The sequence below is a fragment of the Brassica napus genome, chromosome A9, assembly GCF_020379485.1.
Source record: "Brassica napus cultivar Da-Ae chromosome A9, Da-Ae, whole genome shotgun sequence".
NCBI classification, from domain to species: Eukaryota; Viridiplantae; Streptophyta; class Magnoliopsida; order Brassicales; family Brassicaceae; genus Brassica; species Brassica napus.
The window spans coordinates 18,534,614-18,554,775 of record NC_063442.1 but is presented as its reverse complement, the minus strand read 5'-3'; the positions used below and the strand labels follow the sequence as shown (position 1 = coordinate 18,554,775).

Below are 20,162 nucleotides of genomic sequence, written 5' to 3'. Positions count from 1 at the left end.
TTTCAAATCACAAAAAAAAATTAATTTAAAAATCAGAGATAAATGCAAAAAAAACTCAAAAAAAATAAAACTTTAAAAATAAATGAATAAAATTTAAATTTATTAATAAATTAAAAGTAAATTTATTTTTGGATTTATTTAAAAAATCAAAAATAAATTAATAAAATTTTTAATTAACTAACAAATTTTAAAAAAAACTCTTAAATAAATCCAAAAATAAAAATAAATTAAATTAAAATTTAAAAATAAATTTAAAATAATTATAAAAAATCAAAATAAGTAAATAAATTCAACAAATGCTAGTGAAAACCATGACAATGTAAGAAGATAACACATTGGTGGTGATTTCCGATATATCATGTTTAATGGTTTATGCCAAAATCCATCAACATCAAGGGTCATATTTCAGAAATAGTTACTATTAATATATCGGAAAAGGGATCGGAAAATTTTCACATGTAAAAAATATTTTGAAAATTTTTAGTTGCGTATATTAAATTTTGGGATTTATTTACTTATTTTGATTTTTTAAAAAAAATTTTGAATTATATTTAAGTTTATTTTATTATTTTTTAGTTTTTAAATTTTATTTTAATTTTTTTAATTTATTTTAAATTTTATTCTTAAGTATTAAATTATTTAATTATATTGATAAATTTAGATTTTTATTCATTTTAATTTTATTTTAAAATTTATTTTAATTTATTTATAAATTTCAAATTTTATTTATTTATTTTTATAAGTTTTATACCTTTTTCATTTATTTTTTATTTTTTTGTGATTTGAAATATTTTTTTATTTATTAATTAAAAAAAAAACAACTGACACGTCATACCTTTTTACCCACGGATGAACAGTACCGGTCACATTTTTGCTTGGTAAAGAAGTCAGTTAGTTTCAAGGTTTAATGTGTTAATATAATTGGTTTGAGGGTTTGAAGTGTGAGTTTTTGAGCACTGAGGTTTAAAGTGCTACCTTCTTACACCTTCATGGTTTAAAATGCGATTTTCCCTATTAAAATATGTACAAATCATGTATTTAAATACGAAGAACCGATTTCATTTATGTTTTAACTACAAAATAGGTACAAACCAGGTATTTTTAAACCGAAGAACCGATTGGGACCCGAACCCAAAAGTACAATGGGTTATAGCGGTTCTTTGAAGATTGACTAACCCCGACCCGAACCCGATAGAACCCGAACTGGTCCCGCACCGAACTTTTATATAACCCGAATGAGGCTGATTTTGATAAATCCGAAAAATCAAAACTCAAATGGATAAAACCGAAACCAGATTGTGACCATGCCCATGCATATCTAAACCATCTGGTTCAAGATCTTATCAGGCTAAGAACATCTCCAATGTAAAACTCCATTTTTTCCTCCTAAATGGAGTAAAAGTGAATATGAAGTAAAAATGCTCCAATCCTACTTTATTTTTCACTCCATAATAGAGTGATGAACAAACAAAAAATTAATTACTCCATTTATGGAGTAAAGTTCATTATGGAGTGAGATATGAAGTTGGGTTGGAACATTCATTACTTTATATTCACTTTTTTTTGGTCAAATTCTATATTCACTTTTACTCCATTTTAGAGGAAAAAATGGAGTGGGAGTGGAGATGCCCTAAATAGTTTTAATTTGTTTGATTTAAAGCCATTTAATCTAAAACAACTAATTTTTTAATAGATTTTTACTTTGAATATATAGAATAAACACCAATAAAAAATAAAATAAAAGAATATGGATCTCGTATATTAACATCAAAACCAAAAATATATATATGATACTTATATACTAGGTTTGAAGATAGTAACATAAAATTATTGGATTTTATTTTCTATATTTTTATTGTGATCTTTGGCTTTATATCTAAATATGAAAAAATAATGATTTAATGTCAAATGATGATGTGTTTATGTTCTTAAAAAGTATATTTTTGTAACTAGATTAGAACAAAACCAAAATCAACTCGATTGAATTAAACAAACAGAGACGGTTCCTGGAAAGATAAGGACATATTCCCAGGGAAAGATAATGTCAAATGATGATGTGTTTAGCACGCTACCGGATTTTGAGGGTTTGCTAGGGGCAAAGAATGTAAGGGCGTGTCTCACACCTCTTCATTCGGAGATGGATGAATTAATTTGGGCAACAGAATACATGAAAAATTTAAGACAGTTGCAGGTTACGTTTGCAACGGATTGTTCTCAATTGGTGAAAATGGTTTGAGAACCAGAAGAATGACCAGCATTTGAAAGCTACCTTGAAGATATTAAGCGTTTAAGAAGAAGTTTCTTCAACTCATATATTGTTCATGTACCTAGGACGGAAAACTTAAGGGCAGATAGCTTGGCACGCAGTGCTCAAAAACAAACGTCTTTCGTATATATGGATGCAGAGTTACCATCTTGTTTTACAGAGTCTACATGAGTCTGTGAATGTTTGTTGTAAAAAAAAAAGAACTAAACAAACACAAACAAAACTAATTTGAACTAAACCAAACACAAACCAAATCAAATTAAAGCCAAACACAAACCAAACTCATTTTAGTAAAGTTTTCTTACGTCCAAATAAACCAAACATGACCAAACACGGTTTAATCGTGTTGTAATATTTGAGATGGAGAAGTTACAAATCATTTAAGGTATTTGTAATTTGATTTTTTCGTCCGAATAATTAATTATCCAATTTTATTTTATCCGTAGTTATTCAGATATTTGAAGTCCAAATATCCTAAATTGTATATTTTAACCGGATATCCATTTGATCCATTATATTAAATTTACAAAAATGAAAATTTATTACTTTTTATAACTCTATAACTATAATATTAAATTTAATAAGTAAAAATATTGTAAAACTTACATAACATATAATTTTTAAATATATGTGGATATATGCACATACCGGATTGGATCGGACAATAATTCCTAAAATATTAGTATTTATCATTTAATTTATTTTAAAGGTATTGCATATTAGCATTGTTTTGATTCGTAGAGTACATATATTCATATTTTTTTGTTCAAATCGAAATGGTTAATGAAGTGAATCAAAATTTAAATCGTACCTTTACCAATATAATTTACAGATATTTTTCCCCGTTGATTATGCCAATGCTATAATCACTTGACCATCGTACATTTACCAAAATAATTAAACTTTTAAATTTAAGAAAGCAAGTTACAAAAATAAATAAATAATTGAGCTTGTATATCTTTCATTTCGTTATTGTAGTTGGTTATCTTTAACTCGGCATACTATTCTCGAAGTAACTAAAGTTGCGAATCAAACCCAAAATAAATGAACACAATGATTTATTATTCAAATAACAGCTGTATTATGTAAGGTTCGACAACGTGAATCTTTTGGTCTGAAGTCATGAATAATATGTTTCAGGCATCAGTCGGTGTCAAATTTTTAATTGTTCACTTGTTATTACTTCTTTTGCTATGATTCGGTCATTAGGGTAAGGACTATTAATCCGAATAGTCCTTCAAAAATTAACAAGAATTGTCATTAGATGGTAAGGACTATTACTTGTCAATTCTATTAATAATAAAGTAGGGTATACTAATATATTCGGAAAAGGATCCTTTATAATTAAGAAAACCCAACAACATTTGTTAATTGTTTTGCCAACACCTGAAAAGCAAACAAGTACCACTACATTGGAGAATCTTCTAAAGTTAAAACAACAAAACGATACGCCCATCTTTTTCATCTGTGAATTTAAAAAAGAAGAAGAAGAAGAAGAGCAGATTGTGTAAATATCATTCTATATAGGTTTGAAATGGTTAGGGGTTGTAGGTTCGGCGCAGTTAGGGTTTCTAGAAATTGTCAAAGAAAGCGTGTTCAAGGGACGCTATTATGATGGCTCTCAAACAGTTCCAAGAGGTGTGTAGTGCATCATTGTCTCCAGCTTTGCTTCTCATGTATGCTAGTCTCAGGGTCTCTTAAAAAAGGAATGATGCGGACGATCAACTTTAAGAAAACCTTTCGGTAGCTATGCACCAAAGTATCGTGTCACATCACGCGAATATTTTTTTAGATTACACAAAGATATATAGAACAAAAAGTTAATAAACCGTGTTTGTTTTGTTAAAAAAAAATTCTAATGAAAGTGAATCACGTCCGTTGGATATACAAAATCTGAAGGACAAATTAATGTGTAGTTTAGTAGGGAGAAAAGAATCAGAGTCTTCAAAAGAATGATGAGGGAGAAGAAAGAGTGGGATGAGATTAGATGTGTGGATGGACAGATGATGAAAAAAGTTTGATTGGACAAAATAAGAATTTCATTTTCATATACTTTTGATGAATGCTAGAACAAAAGAGGGTTTTAGTCTTTTAGAGATGCAATGCAACTGATGATATCAAATATCTTTAAGTTGGCAGATTCCAGTCGTTATGAATCATTGACTAAATAGTTCTTTATTTTGTATCGCTACTTCTTATCGATTCTAGTTAATTACTTTGGGTATCACTTGCCGCTGTTTTACCACCGCGAAACTTTATACTGGTTTTTATCACTAATCGAATCCATCATATAGCAATAATATGAAACTGTTCAGTAATGATTACAACTGCAAAACTTTAACAACGACTAAATTTACTAATCCATTATTTTATAATAGTCGAAACCTTATACGTAAAACCCAAGGAGTTTGCAACTACGTACATAAATAACATTACGGTTCAGACATGTATACTTGACAAGTAACTGCCATTATTCTATAGAGCTTGTTTCCCAATGAACCTAAAAATAATTATATACAAACAGGCATAAATTTTATTATTAGCCAATCAGAACTTTTTCCTACATGTGTAAACAATTTACTAAAAAGTTGAAACTTTAGGCTTATATATACTCATCAAACCTTCAATTGTATGATATCTTCCATAGTTCTGTATTTTCTACCATTCTTATTCTACCCCCTTTCTAGAGATATCAAAATCTCTCCCTTCAGAATCAGATCTGTCTCTCCATTTGATTTCTCTCTGCATCATATAATATTTACTCAAATCAACATCTCTTATAATTCATATAACTTAGATTGTGGATAACACATAATTCAATTGCATTCTTTAGAATCGATCTTGCTAAATATGTTCTTAGAGTTATATTGTTTTTCTCTCAATCTAGGGTGCTAGGTCCATGCATATATATCATCCATTATAAGCATTTATACATATGTGTAGCTATAGATGCATTTAACATTGGGTTGATTTTCCAGTGGTTGTTGCAAGATAAATACCAAGAGAGTTTCCTTAAGTCCATTCACATGTTGTGATTTGATCCAATTAGCTCCAGACTCATTCACTCACTTACCGAGTCACTAAAATAGGAATGAACTCGTTACATGAGTAAATGATGCGGGAGACTTATTGGATCTTAGATTCATTGCGATTGGACTGAAGGGAACTCCCTTTATTTTATTCATTCCAACACATTTTTGTTTGTTAAACATTTTAACAGCTGTTCTTCATACACTTCATCTTCAAGCTGGCGTGTCACCTATTGTCAGGCCATCCGATCCCTTCCCTACCTTGGCAACACCACTCTCGCTTGGCTGCTTAAAGCTTTGGCCGAGGAAAAAATGTTCTTCTACTGTCATGGCTAACAACCATCAATCTATGAATCATGGAGGGAACCCAATCACAGATTTCACTGAGCCCAATTACAAACGCACTCTGATCTCTTCAAAGGAAATACAAGAAATAGTTCTCGAATTCATATACTCACGACATGGCGTTAACTCAGGCTGCAGCTATCACTGATCTAATTCATATACTCACGACCAGCTCCTTTCAGAAGATTTCTAATTTCTTTTTGATTTCAAAGCTAGCTTATTTTGGATTAAATATTAGGGCTTTTGTGTATTTGAATTTAGAAATGACTTATTTAATAAAAAGAATAACCGCTAAGTTTAATATCTTGCTTTTACTTGCTCGATATATTCAAGAAACACACAAATTATTTAAATATATGGAGGGTCATATAATTTTGCCGATGGCCATATATATATGTGCAGTCTGTCTGGTACCTATGTATATAAAGTTAATCTCAATTATGTGACTATGTCGTATAATTTTTTCATTAAAGATGTTGCAGAACTCTTAGTTTAATGCACCGATTAGACGAAAATATGAGGGAAGAGGGTAACAAAAAAAACAGATAAGATTTTACATAAAAATGGCATGTATTATTTAGATATATTGAGACGCATATAGCATCTTGGTATTTATGAATTTTTGTATACTTTTAATAGATTGGGAGATCAGCTACTATGCCTTTAAGCTGTGATGCTAATTTAATTCTGACAGGTACAAATTCTTACTATGTTCTAAATATCACGTACTATGTTCATAGTTTATATACTTCTGATTCTGGTCGCTTGATCTAATAAACCTCCGGATATGCATGCCCCTTTTAGGGTTTCCCTCAAAACGATAAGATTTTTTCTTATTACTTTGCTAATTAAATCACCTAGATGTCTTACAACTTTTATCCAAGAAACTGAGAACACATTACTAAGCCACATTCGAATATTCCCTACTGTGTTCTTTAAACTTGTAAAATTACATCATAGATTGTTTTTGATATCCTCAGCGTGGTTTTTCGTGTGAAGTGTGAACATGCAAAAAATAAAATATTACAAAGAATAAAGATAGTGAGTGGCCAGAAGGTTGTGTGGTTTCTTTATCGGGGATCGAAGTGTTTATAAACTGCAGCAACAAGTTCCCATAATCTTCATTGTCCCCACTTTCCAACTATGCTCTTCCATGACATTGCTAATTAGTTTTCGTTTTACTAACCTTTACTTTGATTTAAATATTATACTAAAGAATAAACGCTTCCATTCTTCTAACCCTTGGAAGTTGAAACGATTGTGTTTTTGTCTCTGTCGGAGAATTTTTTAGTGAACAACTTCAGTAAGGAAATACTGTACGTGCACAAGAAAACTCTAGCAAAGAAAACTAAAGTTAATCAATGTCAAAATCTTAAGACTAGTGTGGAAGTAAATGATCGTTTGCAACATTAATGTGTTCAAATCATAACTTTACTTATGATTTTAACTAAATTTGAATCACAAACAAAACAAGCTGAAAAGTTAACAAAATACTCACGTTTTAGAAAAGACTTTTGATTCCATTATTAATAATTTATATTATATGACCAGTGATATTAATCGGATTATTTTACAACTAGTTAAATTGTGATAAGGTGAATAGCTAATGATATTTTTGTTTTAAAAATAGAAAAAACTAAATATTTCTTAATTTGTGTTTATTTCTAAAATGTCTATATTATTAAAAATGAAAGGAATAAGATTTTAGTTAAATGAGCATGTATTATAGATAAGTGTGTCGCCAGTGTATCATAAACAGTTAAGATATAATTTTATGTATGAATATCGGGGGTGTACAAACAAATTCGATACGAAGTTAAATCTGAACTAGGTGACCGGTCCGCACCCTGTGCGGGCATAAGAACATGACCGGCTTGCATTCTGTGTTTCCTCTCGATTCGCACTTCACGAGAGGAAACACAGTAACGTCAGTATGAAGATGCAGATATTGTGTGTATGTATAATTGCAACGTCACAAAATATTTTGTGTGTTTACGAAGATACTTTCATTCAAAAAATAAAATAAATAGTGTATAGTTTTAGAAGTAACAGATTTTATATTATCATTAATTAGAATGTATTGTATATGTGTCGTAATAAAATTATTTTTTCATAAATAATAAACATATATTAAAAGAAAATATAATAAAAATCAAAATATTATGCATAAATAATATAAATTATGAAGTCCATTTTTCGATAAAGAAAATAAATTCAATTAGGAACCTACTAATTAAAATTACGTACCGTGACTACAGAATATTCAGAAAAAACTTGTTTGTAGACAACATCCAATGTTTTTGTCGGCAGCTTCCCTTTTTTACCAGTTATTAGAATTTTTAATCCAGATCTCGACTTAACTCTTGAAAGTGCAACTTTACCTTGTATTTTGTAAGCATTTTATAAATTATTTTAAAATTATGATAAATTTATTGTTTAAACAACGATAAATAATTTAAAAATAATATTAATAAACATTTTTGGATTTTGTAATATTTAAAGTAGTTATTATATAATTATATTCGAACACAATTCATCAAGTAGAATATAAAACTATTATAATTATCTTATATAAAATTTCGTTCATTGTATTTTATAGTTTATAAATATTAAAAATAATAAATAAAACATTATTAATCTTTCTATAATTTCGAGAATTAGTTTTCATAAATTGTTATTTGTACTATTCGTTAGATTATATGGCAAGTGATGTTAAATGATTTTAGACTTATCTTAAATTTTTAGATCTAAATTAAATAAATAAAAATTTAAAACAATCGACCAATCAAATTATAACAATTTCTTAAAACTTCACCTATGAACCCCAATCTGCGATAGATCAGTCCACGAGATTCACAAAAAAAATCTAAATCCCTTACATGTTGGATTACTTAAACGTATATTTGTCCATTTGACATATATGCACCATGTTGGTAAGTTGACCATGATTATTGGTAGAACTAATATCCGGTCTAATAAAAAAAAGTAGCTGGTTCGAATATTAATTTTCTAGGTTGTTTGACTGCTTTGAAATATTTTGGCTTATTTGCAATTTAAGATGCTAACTTATTTTATGTTATGCCTCTCTCTTTTTGTTTTGTCTTTTGCGTATTTAATTTGATAATTACTAATATGATTTGATAATAATAAATAGTAGTAATTCATTAATCATTTTTTGCCAGACGTTACAATCTCATTCAATCTAGCCTGTATATATAGTCCAATTATAATGAAATCAATCTTGTTGATTGACTGATACACACACTTCAAAAAATGACTCAAGTCATGGGACAAACCTTGGCAACTTCCATTTCAATGCTGGCAGTATCAAGACCATCCAACATGAAAAAGTCCTTGCTAACCAAAGAAACCTTGAGAAGCAAGAAAGATAAAAAGACATTATTAGTAAACACATGATGACATTGCAAATTAAGCACCAGCAAAAAAAATAATATAAGATAATATTACTAAATGATACTATATAATACTTTCCCCGGACTATATTCAACAAAAAAAAGAGAAAGTACTAAAGAACATTTTCAAAAACTGCTTTAACTTGGCGAAGCTTCTCAGCATGTTCAAGGTCTTCTGGAACACTATCACTCTCACGACCTGGTCTATATATAAAAAAGGAAGACCATATTGTCGTTACCAGTATTCAACACATGAAAAAGATAGACCAGACATGCTTTTTGGAGACAAAACACAAAGAGATGAGTTCAGGGTTCTACCTTGTACGGGGAACTAACATTTTTGTTGCATCTAATAGGTCTTGCAACTGGACTGCACATTTTAGTTTTGTCTACAAAAAAAAGAAAAATATATAAAATGAATCAAGACTCTGATAAAAGATGGATGACAAAAAAACTGGAGCCTCTCGCATCTCAGCTCTTGGCTTTCCACCATTGTACTTCAGCATCAGGTTTAACAGTTTCTCCTCTGTAACATTTAGTTTCATCTTCTGTTTTGGAGTTTGATCGCCACTGTCATGTAATAACAAAATTTTAACAGATAGAAGTATAGAGGAGATAAAAGTAATTTATATGTTAAGAAAACATACTGTCGAATAATAGCAATGACACAACGTAGCTCTTCTGAGTGCCCATTGCCTTGGCGGGTTAGTCCTTTATTAGGCTGTACAGGTTTATTGAATTTCCAAGGCAAAGTGGGTGGCAGAGTCGATGAAAGATGAGGAGCCTTGGCGTCTAAACACATTTTTCTTAGCACACAAGCAGCATCGTCGTAGTATCTTAATAGTATGAGAGGAGAGATTTGTGAATAGTACTTTAAAAAATGAAAAGAGAATGTTTGTATTTTAAGACATTGGGTGTCTCCTATATATATACAGTCGATTTATTTCTCATATTAATGACGCACAATATTTTGCATAATAAATAATGAAATCGTTTAAAGAAAGATATTAAATGTGTATTGTCAAAAAATGATTTGCATATGATATGATTTTAACTTGCGCAAGTAATCCATATTAGAAAGGTAAGTTATTAAAAACAAATAACCTAATTAGAAACATTAAAACATTTTGTAAGCAATGTAATAAATATGATATCAGCAAGCGCAAGTTTACCATTTAAATAATAAGGAAAGTTTTTAATATTTGTCTTAATTCTAAATCTAGCCCAATGGTAACTAAATCGATAATATTTAATGATTTCAACTTGCGCAAGTAATCCATATTGTGAATAAGTGATTTGCATATTTAATGATTTCAACTTGCGCAAGTAATCCATATTAGAAAGGTAAGTTATTAATAAACAAATTTTGTCAATAAGTTATTTGTATATTTAATGATTTCAACTTGCGCAAGTAATCCATATTAGAAAGGTAAGTTATTAAAAACAAACAACCTAATTAGTAGGGGTGGGCACTTTACCCGATATCCGAAGTGGCACCCGAACCCGATCCGAAAATGCATGTCAAGTTTTTTATTTCAAAAATTAACAAAAAGTTACATCCAAAATTTTATAAAAAATAACTAAATTAATGTTTTTTTAGTTTTAAAATGTTATGTCCAAATCTATTAATCATTCAATCTATTAAAAATAAAAAATTAGTTAACTGAAAGTTATATTTTTAAATATAAGAAACTTGAGAAATGAAAATTTTAATTTTTTTTTCAAAATCTAAATATTCGAACCCGATCCGAAATAACCGAATCCGAACTAAAAATACCCGAACCCGACCCGAAGTACAGAAATACCCTAACGGGTTCTACACCTCTATACCGAAATACTCAAAAATCCGAAATATCCGACCCGAACCCGAACGGATACCCACCCCTACTAATTAGAAACATTAAAATATTTTCTAAGCAAATGTAATTAATATGATATCAACATGCGCAAGTTTACTATTTGAATAATAAGGAAAGTTTTTAATATTTGTCTTAGTTCTAAATCTTGCCCAATACTAAACTAAATCGATAATTATTATCCCCTAGCTATATATGGGCTTAACGAAATCGACAATAGTTTTGGGCTTGTCTACATAAGCGATTGATTAAAAATAAATGAAAAATAAAATTCAAAAAAATCGACCAATAAAATTATAACAATTTTTCTGAAAAGCTCTATATTAATGACATGTCAGCAAAAATTAATAAAGTGAATTCTCTTTTAATGTACAGGAGGATTCGGATTTTTGAAATCACAATACTACTGAGCCACATTCGAATATTATAAAAAAAATCTGATTCGATTTTGGGGCATATCCGATTGCATCTTGGGTCTTTTAGAAAAGTTTCAGTTTGGGCTTTATGAAATTGTATTTTGGGCCTTGTGCAAAGTGTATGTGGGATTCTTCCAGGAATCGTGTACCTGATCGCAGCGTATCATATCTCAGTCACGCCAATTCTCGACCAGAGACTCGAAACTTGTGGTGGTTTCTCTATAGAAGGGGGATTGGATTATTCACAGAGAGACGCTTTGAAGATAAGAGAGAAGCCATAAACCCAAAAAAAAAAATATGCTTCAACTCTGTTCCACTTTCCGTCCTCAACTTCTCTTTTCTCCTCAAATCCGATTCACAGATGGAGTTTTGATTCCGTAAGTTCTCCGGTTTCACACGACAATTCCTGTTTTTTTTTTCTTTTCTGATTCCGACATGTCTTCAGTTATGTTCTGTAATAACCAGAAACAAATATATCACTTGTTCGATGGTCATAAACATCACTGTTTGTGTTTAACATTTCGAGTTAGGGATTTGCTTCTTTACATAAAAAAATCAATACTTTAATTCTTTTGTGTGTGTGTGTGTTTTGCAACAGCCGACTAAACTTTGGTTCGAGCAATCCAGTTGTGAGTTTCCGTCCAGTGATACGGTGCCAGAGAGTTAGCGGAGGTCGAGGAGGAGCCAACCGAAGCAAACCCGCCAAGCCTCCTGTTAAAGAAGGCAGCAACAAAACGGTTATCGAAGGTTTGGTCACCGAATCGCTTCCCAACGGCATGTTTCGAGTTGATCTTGAGAATGGAGATAACATTCTTGGGTACATTTGTGGGAAGATTAGGAAGAATTTCATACGAATTCTCCCTGGAGATAAAGTGAAAGTTGAAATGAGTGTTTATGATTCTACCAAAGGTCGTATCGTTTTCAGAATGAGTAGTAGAGACTAAAAGAAGAAAACCAAAAAAGGGGTTGTTGTTTCAAGATCATGTTATATTCTATTTTTAAGTGTAGTAGGCAAAGTTTGATAAAAGCTTTAACATTTATGCAGTATGAATACATGATTAGGCTTTATGGATAAAGCTTTTTTTTTTTTAATGTCCAAGTTGTTTCTTGTTTTGATACTAGTGTTGTTTTTGCGGGTTTGATAACCAGACGAAGTTGTTAAAACTCTTTATTGAGAACCACTGTGTGTAAAGTTATATAGCTTTGTCCTCAATTCTTTGAGCTAAGCTCAATGTGGGTCTTTATCAGTTTTGTTATTGTTGACATGAAGTTTTAGTTTATTCAGTGTTGCATTTTTCAATCATTGTCGTCACATACAGTTAGAGGCACTGAACGTTTTGATTTTGGGCAGCAAAATCTTTAAGACGATTAGTACAGGTTAAATTCATATCTCAGCAGAAGCTAACCTTATCTCAGTTGGTAGAGCAGAAGACTAGTTGCTGTAATCTTTAGGTCGTTGGTTTGAGTCCGGCAGGTCTGATTTCTTTTGCCATTTATATGTGTTTGCTTTGGGCTTTGGGCCTTCAACTCTTTCGGGCTTTCTTTTTGCTAGTTGATGAAAACTCTTTCCCAAAGCAGAATATATTAAAATTTGCAATTCGAATCCTTTCAATTAATCATAAATTCACATGATGTCCCTCTATTTAATATTTAGAACGACAGTAATTTTCTTTAACCTGTGTTTCTCAACTTCAAATTTTTTGGTCGAATTACCTTTTCTGGTGTAGTGTATTTGTTCTGCAGTTCCAACTTTTTTGAGTAATGTGACTGGTGACCAATGAAACAATGGAACGAAGAGTAACACTATATTCTTTAATATTTTTTAAACTTTTTACCATTCATAAGAAATATATTTTCCTTTTCATTAATTTTGATAAGAAACCATCATTCCTCATCATTCTTAAAATTTTATTCCTATTTATTCTTTTCCGATATGTTCCTATCGTATACAAAGTCAAACACCTTTTTCTTCCGGTTCCAACTTAGTGGTTGAATACGAGGTCAAATATCTTTATCTTCCAATTCCACATTAGTTAAAATCTTATTTTGAGATTTAGCATAGGATCATCTACAATATCAATCTTAAAGTAAAAAAAAAGATTGTTAGAAAACATCCAGAAACGCAATTTCACGATTTGCGAACTTGAAAAACATCTTACCAATTTCGTCAACATCGATGATTGCTATCTTTCGTAAGAATCAGGAACCAACTCTTTCCCCCCCCCCCCCCCCCCCCCCCCCCCATTCAAAGTTTGAGCTTTTGTCTTTGTTAGAAAGAAACCTCGATACATTTGCTTAGTTAGTAGAAAATATGCATGGGATCAACCTTGAAGTCACATCGCACGAAGTAAAAGTCAATCTTACTTTCACACCCGCAAAACAAAAAGAAAAAAATTAAGACCCGAACGAACTAAAACAATCAACAACGAAGTAAGCCCGCATATGTAGAGAGACAACCGAACTGCATCACCAAACTCTAGAAAATCATATTGATAAGATAAGTGAAATACTTTGATTGGTTAGCCAATCAAGTAAAAAAAAAAAAAAAATGAAAAATGGAAGGTATACTTTGATTTCACTGATCTAAACAAAGTCTGCGTCGAAGAAGACAGTTTTCCATTATCGTTTATACACCGGTTAGTAGAAGCAACCGCTAGTCATGAACTGCCATCATTCTCGTACACATCCTCCGGATGCAGTCATCTTCTAGTGAATTCGCAAAACCAAAAAAACACGAGTTACATCACAAATCGAAGGACCCTATTACTGTAAAGTAATATCCGTTGGCCTGAAAAATGCCGGCGCCACCTACCGATATTTTTAGTGTTTTTGTGTTTCCACGGCAAACATTATGGTCACATTTGTGTTCATTTTCACACATTAAAAAATAATTAATTTTCATCGTACAAAATGACCTCAAATTAATGGAAAGCAAAACTGAAAATTGAAAATCAAAAACATAAAAGAACTTATAATATTGTTATTGTTTAGTTTTACGGTTACCTTTAATAGTAGGTGAATGTTGAGACACATAGTGTTTTCTCTAGATTTGTTCTAGTATTCAATATTTTCATCTTTTTTATTAATTCAGACCTAAAATCTAATGGATTTTTATTTCAACTAATTTTACTTAACTAAACATCTAAAGTTATTAAAACTGTATTCACAAGAAATTACAGAGGGTGTACACTTTTAGAACCGAATCAAACTGACTGATACTGAATAACCATAATAAAATATAATTTTTCAATACAAACTTACTGATTTATGAACCGAACCGGTTTATTAGAGCATTTCCAATGTAGTATTAGGAAAAGTTCTTAACATTTAAAGAAAACTAGACCCTGATCGCGGATATTAATTTTTGGTTTTTGATTATTTATTTAACTAAATGATGTATTTGTAATATTTGATGTATTATATTCATCAAGTAAATAATTTTTTGGCATCTTAAACTATCTATTTATAATATTCGATATCATATAAGAAATAGAACAAACAGACATAATTAGAAAATTGTAGACGATATATAAAAACAATGGTTATTAATGTAAAATATGAAAAAATATTATATTATGACTTAGTATGGCATAAAATATTATAAATTAGTTATACATGTTTAAAGAAAATGCAATGATTTTTAAACTTTTATGAAAAATTTAACATATAAAAAAGAGCGATGAATTAGTCATCAAATTGTTAATAATTTCATAATTTTATTAATAATAAATTATTTATAGTCTCTGTTTTTTTGTCAAGATAATTATTAAATGTCCATAACATTAATATGTTAAAAGACCATATTATGAAAGCCCATGTTGTAACCGTTTTTTCTGGGAAGTATAACAAAAAAAATTACATTTAACTCTTCATTTTGTTTAAGTTCTGTGTCAGTAAAAGATTAAAAAAATCTCTCTATCTTTTTCAATATTCAATTTGAAGCTTATTATGCGAAAATCATACGTAAATATATGCAATTGGTTGGAATCTCTATATCTTTATATTCTTACAAATTTTAAATTTATTTTCCTCTTCTGCAAGCAAATCAATTACCGAAGTAATAGATCAATTGATTGTAATCATATATATTCTTATAATTAGTGTAATTATGGTTACAGTTTCTATATTTAATAAGTACATTAAAGATACAACATTGAAGATATTCTGTTTTGATTAATAAAATATATTGGATTTTGAGTTTGTATTTATTGATTTGTTTTCTTATAAAGCTTAGAAAATCAATAGGATGATTGGTTGGTTGATACATCCTATAAGAAAAACGAAAACTATAGGTGGCTTGAATATGCATGATGTAAGTTGACTATATAAAACTTGAGCATGATCATTTCAAACTAAAGTATAGGAAGGTTATATGCATTTGTTATATTGTAGTTAATATATTTTAAATATTACATACGTCAAGTGATTCACGTTTTCGTAAAAATAAAATTCAAGTTCATTATTAGACCGTACTCGTCCGTAATAAGCTACGTTAAATATGATGTATTTTTAGGTTCATTTAATGTTATTAAGTTTAAATTTGATTAAGGAAAACTCATTAATTTAACTGAAAAAGACAAACATTAAAATATGTAGGTTCATTTAATGACATTAAGTTTAAATTTGATTAAGGAAAAAACAAATATTAAAATAGGTAGTTTAATTTAATTCTCAGTGGCATGAAAGTGTAAATAAGTTAAAACTTAAGAATATTTTTTATTAAATAAGACCCGAACGAACTAAAACAATCAACAACGAAGTAAGCCCGCATATGTAGAGACAACCAAACTGCGTCACCAAACTCTAGAAAATCATATTGATAAGATAAGTAAAATACTTTGATTGGTTAGCCAATCTAGTAAAAAAAAAATGAAAAATGGAAGGTATACTTTGTTTTCACTGATCTAAACAAAGTCTGCGTCGAAGAAGACAGTTTTCCATTATCGTTTATACACCGGTTAGTAGAAGCAACCGCTAGTCATGAACTGCCATCATTCTCGTACGCATCCTCCGGATGCAGTCAACTTCTAGTGAATTCGCAAAACCAAAAAAACACGAGTTACATCACAAATCGAAGGACCCTATTACTGTAAAGTAATATCCGTTGGCCTGAAAAATGCCGGCGCCACCTACAGATATTTTTAGTGTTTTTGTGTTTCCACGGCAAACATTATGGTCACATTTGTGTTCATTTTCACACATTAAAAAATAATTAATTTTGATAGTACAAAATGACCTCAAATTAATGGAAAGCAAAATTGAAAATTGAAAATCAAAAACATAAAAGAACTTATAATATTGTTATTGTTTCGTTTTACGGTTACCTTTAATAGTAGGTGAATGTTGAGACACATAGTGTTTTCTCTAGATTTGTTCTAGTATCCAATATTTTCATCTTTTTTATTAATTCAGACCTAAAATCTAATGGATTTTTATTTCAACTAACTTTACTTAATTAAACATCTAAAGTTATTAAAACTGTATTCACAAGAAATTACAGAGGGTGTAAACTTTTAGAACCGAATCAAACTGAATAACCATAATAAAATATAAATTTTCAATACAAACTTACTGATTTATGAACCGAACCGGTTTATTAGAGCATTTCCAATGTAGTATTAGGAAAAGTTCTTAACATTTAAAGAAAAAGAAATAAAATTAAGAGAGAAAATGAGTAAATCATTAACTCCAGTCTTTTAATTGGGTTCTTAGATTCGGCTAAGAGACGGTTCTTATCTTTTCTTAGATTTTAAATAAGAGAAGTTAATTGTAGCCGTCTCTTAGTTGAAAAGTGTTAAAAAAATAGTGTCAAATCATAAGTTAAGAATTCTGGCTAAGAGACCGGGGTTAATCATGCCCTTAGAGGTGCTCTTAGATTTGTTTATATTACATGATAGGTCTGAGCTGTAGAGCATTGACGTGATTCTTCTTTCACCGTTTTCAATGGCGACAAAAGCCAGAAGGTGAGAAGCTTCGGAATGTTTCGTTGGTTGATGGATTTCTCTAATAGTTTGTATTTGTTCAGCTAACAGAGAAGATCCTCAAGGAAGCCTATGAGCAGCAAAAGGAAGTCGAGGATGAAGAAAACGGCCCCATGAGCGCCTTCTCCAAGAAGTCATTGTATGAGGTGGAAGATGTTCTTGATGATGATGTTGATGTGTTCGAGAGCCAGCTTGATTACAAGGATATGGCCTGTAGCGAGAAAGAAGAGAAGTTATTACTAGATGCTTCTTTCACAAGGAAGGGGCATCAATAGCAGAATGTGTCTCGGATGCTATTACTACTTCTATCAACCATCCTGAAGATAAAGATGTTGCTGCTACAGGCTCAGCTTGTGTTTCAGAAACTAACTACTATCCAAAGTAATGCTCTCTTTTTACCCACATCTGCAAATTGCACTGAGTTTTTAGTTTTGTCACCATTGCAGGGTGGGAGAGTTTATGAGTGTATCATGGGAAAATGCCGAAAGCACTTAACCATGTAATTAGACTAGGAAATTGGGAAAGTGTATTGAAATTGACTCAACCAGAGAGTTGGTCACCTAACTCCATGTACAAGGCTACAAACATGTTTGCCTCCAGCAGCAAAGCTGACGCTTCTATGAGATTTTTCTTCTTCCTAGGGTGAGAGAGGATATCAGAATCGACAAAAAGCTACATTTTGTCTCTACCAATCTCTGAAAAAGGCACTCTTCAGGCCCAAAGGATTCTACTGTGGAATAATACTTCCCCTCTAGAAGGTGTGTGTTTTTTTGTTTAGTCCTTTCTTTTGATGTACTTTTCTCTAACTAACTTGTATATTTTTTTTAGTCTGGAACATGCACCATCCCAGAGGCTGTGATTACAGGGAGCATAATACATAAGTTTTCTAGTCCTGGAAATTCCTCAAGGTAACATGTATTTGCCTTTATTTTTATGAAACTTTTGCCAAATGATTGAGCACACAAAACAAATGTATTTCTTGTGCATTAACTTCAGTGCCGCCTTGGTTTGTTTGGCGGAGATGGAGTTTCTTGGCACAAGAAGGTAAAATGCAGGCTAATATGGTTAACACCTACATATGTAGGTATCTTGTGCCCTTCTTCGGTTACACTGTTTTTTGTTTTGTGGGTGTGCAGTTACTTCATGAAAACTATTTTGGAGAAGAAATATGCGCTGCCCCATCTGGCCATCGATGCGGTAGCTGCTCACTTTTTGAGATTTCGTAGGGAGACCAAAGTTATGCCGGTCATTTGGCACCAAACTCTTCTTGCCTTTGTGCAACGGTAAGGAAGAAAAAAGAAATGTTGCTCATTTTAGGCACAGTAACTCGGCTTTTTACCTATTCATGTTAAGTCTTGACCTCTGCTATTGAAGGTACAGTCACGAACTAAGAAAAGAAGATAAAAAAACTCTCACAAGTCTAAAGAACCAAAATCACGAACTAGTATGACCACATTCCCTTTCCCTTTCCCTTTGTCTAATCAAATTATTTTCCTCTCATTTTTTGTTTAAATAGTGTGTACCCCCATTAATGCAGATTACTCCTGAAATTGTGTGAGAGATTATGAGTAACAGAAACCGCGGAGAAATGGAGGATCATTCAAATTCAGTTTCTTCAATCAACAGCAAGCCTATCAAAGAAGACTGATTTTCTATATATAAAATAAGGAAACAATAGATACCCAAAAGTTTATGTTCTTGATGCAACTACTGATGATTACATTTTTTTTTCTTCCCTTTAATGCTCCGAATTTTTTTATCAAGTTAAAATAGAGATTGATGCGCCCACCCGCACGAATATTAGGTTTTACATTTTATAAATTGATATTTATTTTTATAGTTAGTGTTATATATTTTAGATGAGTCTTAATATAAGTAATTGTATTCAAAAGATCTGGACCGAATCAGGTAATATTGTTAATTTTTTTACAAATTTGTTATTTTTAGGTTTCTATACATCAGAACCGAACTCATCCAGATTTAGAAGAACCTAACTCAAAACCCACACATAAATTTACAATAATCAAGCGGGCCTAATTGTGAAAAACACGATATCCGAAAAGAATAACTCGTAACTAAATAGATAGTCAATGTTCATGCCTAACAAATTTTATAAACTAATAAAAATGACTATAACTATGTGTTTGGCGAAATTAAATGAAATATATTTAATTTATCATTTTATTCACAAAACATGTCTTTGAATTATGTTTTTGGGTACGTAATTTTTCATAGGTTGAAACTAAAATAATTTTTTTTAGTAAAATAAACTAAACCGAACATTTAACCATATGTAACCCAGTTATTTCACATTTTTGATTTTATTATTGACACAAAGTTAATGTTAAATAACTAATAAATATGAATCTACACTATTATTATTATGGTAATATAATTAATGAAGTTATGTATTGTTAAAATAATATAATTAATAAAATTGTTAAACTGAGTGAAATATGGAAAGATAATTATATTAATTATATTAATAAAATTACTAAAAGGATAATATAATTTTTTTTAATACTGATATTCATGTTTCTAAACAATTCTAATTTACATTGTTATCCATGTTTCCAAACAGTACCAAAATATACTTCAATTTTAATAATTTAGATCATTTAGATGTGATTTTTAGTTTGGTTTTGCTGACTTTCCTTTGAGGAAAGTACAGCTTCAGTTACTTTTTAACTTTGTAATTACATTTACAGTAACTTATCCTATTTTGTTAACTTACAACTCAATCAAACAAAACTTTATTTTCTCATGTAGGTTAAACGATTACCTCATTCACAGATGTAATATATTTCTCTCATTCCAAGCCAATATATAATGCACGCTTCGTTTTTTCATTGCTGA

At 30.4% G+C, this 20,162-nt stretch overlaps 1 protein-coding gene and 1 pseudogene across 1 annotated transcript; both read left to right on the top strand.

Moving 5' to 3' along the window:
* Positions 1–11,449: 11,449 nt before the first annotated feature.
* On the top strand, positions 11,450–12,413 carry LOC106422395 (translation initiation factor IF-1, chloroplastic). The gene is made up of 2 exons (XM_013863190.3): positions 11,450–11,702; positions 11,924–12,413. Exons 1-2 carry the CDS (start codon positions 11,623–11,625, stop codon positions 12,267–12,269), a joined length of 426 nt encoding a protein of 141 aa, XP_013718644.1. The 5' UTR covers positions 11,450–11,622; the 3' UTR covers positions 12,270–12,413.
* A 4,765-nt stretch (positions 12,414–17,178) lies between these two features.
* LOC125578108 lies at positions 17,179–18,984 on the top strand (annotated as a pseudogene).
* The last annotated feature ends 1,178 nt before the right edge of the window (positions 18,985–20,162 follow it).